This window comes from Octopus bimaculoides, chromosome 14 (genome assembly GCF_001194135.2).
Source record: "Octopus bimaculoides isolate UCB-OBI-ISO-001 chromosome 14, ASM119413v2, whole genome shotgun sequence".
NCBI classification, from domain to species: domain Eukaryota; kingdom Metazoa; phylum Mollusca; class Cephalopoda; order Octopoda; family Octopodidae; genus Octopus; species Octopus bimaculoides.
The window spans coordinates 54927414-54935182 of NC_068994.1; the positions used below are offsets into that span (position 1 = coordinate 54927414).

At 37.2% G+C, this 7769-nt stretch overlaps 1 protein-coding gene across 2 annotated transcripts in view; it reads right to left on the reverse strand.

Moving 5' to 3' along the window:
- Nucleotides 1-1176: 1176 nt before the first annotated feature.
- LOC106872313 (uncharacterized) overlaps nucleotides 1177-7769 on the reverse strand; it is a 43368-nt gene continuing 36775 nt past the window's right edge. For both annotated transcript variants that reach the window (XM_014919255.2, XM_014919254.2), the window contains exon 19: nucleotides 1177-2677. In XM_014919255.2, the coding sequence (XP_014774741.1) occupies nucleotides 2393-2677 (285 nt within the window). In that variant the 3' untranslated portion in view covers nucleotides 1177-2392. The remainder of the gene's footprint in view (nucleotides 2678-7769) is intronic.

Genomic DNA, 7769 nt, shown 5'->3' on the forward strand with positions numbered 1-7769 from the left:
GATAATAATATTAGGGGAAAAAATTCCAAATTTACAGGGAAAAATCCAATTTAATTTATCAAAATTAAATTAAATTTCACAATATATAATATATAATTTAGAGAAAAAAAAGCACAATTATTTAATTCATCCATGAAAATCCACAATCACATATAGAAAAATTTAATAAATAAATACACTAAAAATCAAAATCAAAGAAGTACAAAGTAATAATTATATAAATAAGTAAAAATGACTACACATGTTTCATAACCATATTGTCAAATAGAAAATAAAATAAAAATCAAATCATGTAGTCATTTTTACTATTTTAATATTTATTACTTTGTACTTTTTTGATTTTCACTATAGGTCTTTTTAGTGTATTTACTTATTAAATTTTTCTATATATGATTGTGGATTTTCATGGATGAATTAGATAATTGTGGTTTTTTCCTCTAAATTATATATATATATATATATATATATATACACACATGTATACCATATATTCTTGCACAGAGCATATTTATGAGGTCTGATCTAAAAGCATCAGGACTGGTGTTATGGTAACAGAGCTAAAGAACAGAGTAAAGCCATTTAGTACCGATTGACTATGAACTGTGTCATGCATGCACACACTAAGTTACAATGTTCCCCACTCACTTCTGTTTGTTTATAGCAGTGCCTGGAAGTGAAGTGTGTAGAATGTGGTCGTCTCAAAAAGCGGAGTGGGTTTCAGCAGCACAGGATCTCTTTGGAGGAAGACAAAAGACTTTTTGAGAACGGTCATAACATGTGATGAATCATGGGTCTGTGGCTACGACCTCAAAACCAAGGCAAAATCAAATCCCAATTGAAAGGAACAAGATTTCAAGATGGCGAGGAAATCCAAGAGAATGTGATGAGGCAACAGCTTGCTATCCCAAAAATGGAGTTCCAGGAATGCTTCCATCAATGGAAATGACACTGGATAAAGAGTGTGGCTTCAGAATGGGAATACTTCAGAGGAGATTAAATAACAAATTGATGTGTATTGTAGTTTTCTTTTACAACACCAATACTGAAAATCTTTGATCAGATCTCTAGCTATATATATATATATATATATATATATATACTGTTGTGTCTGCGGAGAGTCATTCTCTTTTGGTGCCTTATAATTTAACACATTCACTGGTAAAATTTCCACTTTTTTTATTTTTCTAAAATTTTCGTTGCATTTTGCTACCTTTTCAATAGTTTTGACTCTCTTGAAAAGGTTGAAAGACGCAACGAAAATTTAAGAAAAATAAAAAAAGAAATAAGTGAAAATTTTACCAGTGAGTGTGTTAAATAATAAGGCACCAAAAGAGAATGACTCTCCCCAGACACAACAGAATATGCTTCAAGACACACACTCACATAAAGAATCTTGCAAACCAAATCCAAAAATGGAATATATATAGTTTTCATGAAGCAATGGCTGATATATAGAAATGCTTAAATTTTTTTTTAAAGCCAAACTAATGCCTTGTTTTGGCTTAAATAAAACAAAGCATTACTTTGTTTAAGCTAAAAGTTAGCACTCTAACCTGGTATTTCTATATTTCATGGTCAGGACGTCTTCTATAGGAAATCTTTGGAGAAAATGATGATAGCTAACTTCTCTGTTCTGACATCAATTATCAGCAAAAAAAGTGTTAGTGGCTGAGTACTCCAAAGACATGTGTGTGTCAGAATCAACATGATAAGGTATGTGGACTTGGTGTGTGACAAGGGTGGTCTTTTAAAATTTTGATACAATCCACGTGACAGAATTGCACACTGTTCACACACCAGGCTTGGGGTGATCAGAGGCCATGCTAAAAGATACTTGCCCCAGAGGGAACATAAGGTGCCAGAGGATTGGATCCTGCAGTGCCTTGTCATTCCAAAACAATCTTTTGTAACCACTTGGCCATCCCTGTTACACATGCGTGTATGTGTCTGTATTTATGCATGCACATGTGTATACATACATACATGTATGTATGTATGTATGTATGTATGTATGTATGTATGTATGTATGTATGTATGTATGAATGTATGAATGTATGAATGTATGTATGTATGAATGTATGAATGAATGAATGAATGAATGTATGTATGTATGTATGTACATATGTATGTGGATATGTATTATGTGTGTGTGTGTGTGAATAAATAAATACATATATATATATATATGGAACAGCTTTCTATAATGATAAATAGAAAATGAATGAAGCTTCTCTCTATTCCCCTCATTCCTGCTCTCACACACTCATGGAAAGTAAATAGTATAAAAAAAAAAGGACAAAAATATGTCCCCCCCCCATCCCTCCTTCACCCCATACATCCACCCAGACAGACAAAGACAAACAGACAGACGGAGACAGACAAAGGAATCATTCATAACATGCCACTGTTCGTTAGGACCATTGTATCAGCTCGAATCATACTGAGTTCATCTGACTGTAACTGGTTTAACGAGGTGCGGCTTTTGCTGAATGGTTTTATGTCTGCCACCATCGACAGATGTTTTGCCATGGCACCTCGCAATGGAGGCGTACCACATTCGACAGACGGATTCATGAGATGGTCAACTACCTTGGCCAATCGCTCACCGACTAGTGAATAGTTGCTGCAGTCTTCGGTCACGTAATACCAGTCAGATTCTAAGACACCACTAGGACACTGCAAAGAAAGGATTAAAAAAAAAATTAAAATATGGTGAGAAAGACAGAGATAATAGATATATTCTACCTGGATACAGAATTAGTTTGATTAGATATTTCAATATTTGAGAGGTGTTAAAGAAATTACAATCTTTCACAAACCAGAACTATTAATTTTCTTATTCAGGCAAAGAGACATGGTGCCTGTTGACAATCAGTATCTTGGAACTGATTGTCAAGAGACATCATGTGTCTTACTCCTGGATGCGTTCATAGTTTAGTATTGGATTCAAATGAAATATTTATTTCTAGACTAATCATCATCATTTAATGTCTGTTGTCCATGTTGGCATGGATTGGATGGTTTGACTGGGTTGGCACGCTGGAAGGCTACACCAGACTCCAGTCTGATTTGGCATGGTTTTCTACAGCTGGATGCCTTTCCTAATGCCTACCATTCTGAGGTGTAATGGGTGCTTTTATGTGCCACCAGCATGGGTGCCATTTGCATGACTCCGGTATCTGCCACGACTGCAATTTTTCTCGAGTTGGTGGGTCTTCTCCTCAAGCTATGGTAACAAAAAGCACCAGTTGATAGGATGTAAAAAGCGCTCTGTACACTCTGTAAAGTGGTTGGCATTAGGAAGGGGTATCTGGCTGTAGAAACCACGCCAGAGCAGACAATGGTACCTAATGCAGCTCTTCAGTTCACCTGGCTCCGGTCAAACATGGAAAACAGGTGTTAAATTATGATGAGTCTTGAGCCAGGAATCAGCTAACAGTTTTAGGAATGCAATCTGGATTAGAAATGTTTTAGTGCTGAAGACAAAAGCAAATGGAGAAAAAAAAAAAAATTAAACCATCACATTCGAAGCCTATCAACCACAAGATTAAATCCTTGTGTTGAAGTGGATTGTGTGCCTCAATGACCAAGAGAACCATGTCACTAAAGGGCAGGCTCTTGGTAGGGCCTCCCATACTGGATAGATCAAAGAATACAGGGTTAGACTATTAGGGATCACCTCTTCCCAAAGGTAAAAATGGGCTTGTGTAGGGCCAAGCCCCTTACTAGTAAAAAACAAAGTTACAGAAGCATTGAAGACAATTCAAAACCAATGAGATCTGGGAGAGGAGGGTCCTTTCTTGGGGAAATATAAGGTACAGTGCATGAAAATCCAAAAGGACTGAAGCAGAATTGAAAAAGCAGGGATCAAAATGGAGAGCAGCAGAAAAGAGAGGATCAAGAACAGTGGAAATAAGTCATCAATGGCCAATATTCCTTAGGGAGAAAAGGGTTTAACTAAGTATGGAAGCCTATAAACACAGTTCCTTCCTTTATTTACATTTAATGGATATTTGTCCTCACAATGTTTCAGCTGATATACCATCCAGCCTTCATCAGGTATCTTGGGGAAATTTTGAACCTGGGTTCTCATTCCTAAGGTATTTTTCAATGTTATTATTATTATTCAGGTCACTGTCTGGAATCGAAATTTCCCCAAGACACCTGATGAAGGCTGGAGGGTATATCAGCCGAAACGTTGTGTTAACAACAAACAAGATAAGGACAAATATCCGTCAAATGTAAATAATGTAAATAATGTACATAATTCCTCATCTCTTAAATATAGAACTGAGTTCCTTCCTTTCTTTGAATTTTTTTTAATTGTCATCAGTTATAATGAAGGAATTTGTATTCATTTAATGATGGAAAAAAATCATTGTGTTATAAGAACATGGCCAAACAGTCTGATTCAGAGTCATCCATATCCAGGCTATTTAGTTCTTTCAATTTACAGCATCATATTTCAAACTGTAAACTTGTGACAACCACAATTTGGAATATTGACAGAGAAAAAAAAAACAAAGAAAAAAAAAATGGGGGAGTGGGGGGAATGCATTCATTTATTTGATTGGCTATCCTCAAGTTATGGTCCCGGATACGCAAAAAGTTCTTATTAAGAGCCATCCAATAACAAGAACAGAACATTAAATCAAGGAAGGAAGAAAGGAAGGAAAGAAGGAAATGAAACCGATATGAATGAAGTGTGCAACGTTTGTAGCGAAAGAGATTGTCTGGGTTGTGTAAGCCGAGAGCTGAAGAGTCGATTTCCTCATTGATTGATTTCACTGATATAAATATAGATCAGCTAAAAATCAATATATTATTATCATTATTATCATCGCCCAACAGGAAGTGAAAAATTTGTTTGTTGTTGTTGTTGTTAAAATAAATCAGACCAAAACAAAAACAAAAAAAAATAAACAATTAGTCTCAAAGTGTTTGTCAAACGTTAGTGTTATTGTTGTTGTTGTTGTTGCACATCTATTTTAGAGACCAGAACAAATACAGATTTTAGACATGCCTCACTGATCATTATTATTATTATTATTATTATTATTATCATTATTATTATCATTATTATTATTATCATTGTACATGGTTTGTGGGCAACAAGTCAAGGTTTATACAAATATATGCAAGTGTTGGCTAGTTTAGTTCTGGAGTGTGTGTGTGTGTGTGTGTGTGTGTGTGTGTGTGTGTGTGTGTGTGTGTGTGTGTGTGTGTGTGTGTGTGTGTGTGTGTGTGTGTGATTGCCAATCTGTCTGTAACCTTTATGATGCAGGTTCAATTCACAGGTAATGCATTTTCCCTCTGATTGTTCTTCCCATCCAAGGCCTCCAACTGTAATCAACAGCTTTTAGAGATGGAGAGTGGGAGAGAGAAAGAGTAGGAAGGTGAGAGTAGTAGAGGAGGGAGAGAGAGAGAGAGAGAGAGAGAGAAAGAAGGGTGGGGGAAAAGTGAGTAAAGGAGAGAGAGGAGGAGGAGGAGAAAGCGAAGAGAAAGAGAGAAGCAAGCTCTGCTAGTTTGGGTTGCCATCTTTTGTTTATAAGTTTGTTGGATAAGAAGGGACAGAGCCCATGTTCTTTGAGTGCCACACTCTCCCATATTCACGGATATGGCTGATACTCAACCAAACAAAAAAACGTGGTTTGAGAGTTTGACTTTATGCAACGTTATTATGTGTAATTGCATCATTAAGTCATTATAAAGTTCGTTTGCTGTTTGTATATCTGATTACTGACAAGATTTAATTAGAACTGCTCGAACAGGTAAGCCCATAACTGGGGATACCTCCTCAAAGGAAAATAATATTTGAATTCTTGCAACGAGTCTTACAATACATTAAAAATTAGAGAATCTTCGCGTATTATTGTGTTTTTGTATTGTCCCTCTCGTCCTTTGCCCTAGTGGCTGACAAGATCAGTGACTAGTTGTCACTTTGAAAACTATATATTTCGAATGGGAATTTGGCAGCGCCACCTCTAGCCGAACAATTATTCTGTGCTGATGAAGGGAAATAACCTGGAACTCGCGATACACAGATATTGTTTTGAGCTGAGTGGGGGTGCTAGATTCCCTTGTTCAAAAATATAAGGACACAGATCATGTCTTATAGCCAGCTGGAGACGATGTCCCCTGGGGCTAAATTACAGCAACATTCGTCCTAAACCAGGACTGCCATGTTATGTTGGCAAATAATCTTTACTACAAGAATGAGCTGGTTAGTCTGTTCTGGAGGACTTTCTGGTCGGGATCTCTCAGGGATAATTTCCAGATGTCCTTCGCCATTATAAAGTCAGGCAGTCAGTCGTCATAGGAAGGTCAGTGGTAGTAGAGTCATTGTAGAAGTTCTCAGTGGGAGTCAGTGTCCGTTATGTGATATATACGAGTTCAAGTCACCGTCAAGGTAGACGTTTCAAAGCTGTTGTCTTGCGGAGCTATCAGTGATAGCAGAATAGATGAGTGAAAGATGTGGGCGAGGATCCACATTACAACAACTTCTTTTTTAATATATTCTGGGAAGCCAGAGATTACATCTTCAGTTACATTGTGAAACAAGATAAATCTACAGCCACCACCAGTACCACCACCACAACCACAACCAGCAACAACACAACAGTTGTCGCTGTTGTTACTGCTGCTGCTGGTGACGGTAGATTTCTTTTCTTTTCAGGTAAATATATACCATATTTTTGTATAATTACTATAACGATGTACTCCACCCTCCTTATCAATATTTTACAACATACAGCAAACAGAATAGTGATACTGTTTCTGATAAAGAATCTTCCTGCCTTTCTTTCTTTCTTTCTCTCTCCATGATGATATAAAAGATGATAAAAATGATGGTGATGATGCAGTAGATGAAGATGATATAGTGAAAAAGATCGTGATGATGTTAAGAGCCATGGTGGTGACAGAAGTAATGGTAATGGTGGCGGTGGCTTCAATTTTTGTCAGAAAGCCAGCAATTTTGAGAGGATGGGATTAATCGGTACCACCACATGGAGAACTTGTCAAATACTTTATTTTATCAACTCTGGAGGGATGAAAAGCAAACTTGACTTTAGCAGCATTTGAACTCAGATCATAGAATAACCAGAGCAAATAGCTTGAAAGCATTTCATCCAATGCTCTAATGATTCCTTTTCTACTCTTGGCACAAGGCCTGAAATTTGGGGGGAGGAGGCCAGTTGATTAGATCGACCCCAACATGCAACTGGTACTTAATTTATCAATTCCGAAAGGATGAAAGGCAAAGTCGACCTCAGCGGAATTTGAACCAGAACGTAAATATATATATATATATATATTGTAATCATGGCTGTTGCCAGCGTCATGTAAATGAAATTGTGGTTGTGGCCATTGCCCGTAGCATGATCTTCGAATGATGGGCCTCACAAGTGACTGAGAGCTTTGGCGTTATGCTGTGCTTGAGAAGACTCAACAAGCCAAGGGAAACGGTAGTCATGGCCATTGCCAGTTTTAGGTAAATGGCACCTGTGGAATCATAATCGAGGCCATTGCCAGTGTCACATAAATGGTACCTGTGCCAGTGGCACGTTAAAAGCACCCGTTACACTCTTGGGAGAGTTGACATTAGGAAGGGCAGCCAGCCATAGAAATGATGCTAAATCATAGTGGAGAGAGAGAGAGAGAGAGAGAGAGAGACAGATAGATAGATGGACGGATGGACGGATGGACAGACAGACGGATAAATAGACAGTTAAATAGACAGATAGATAGATAGATAGATAGATAGATA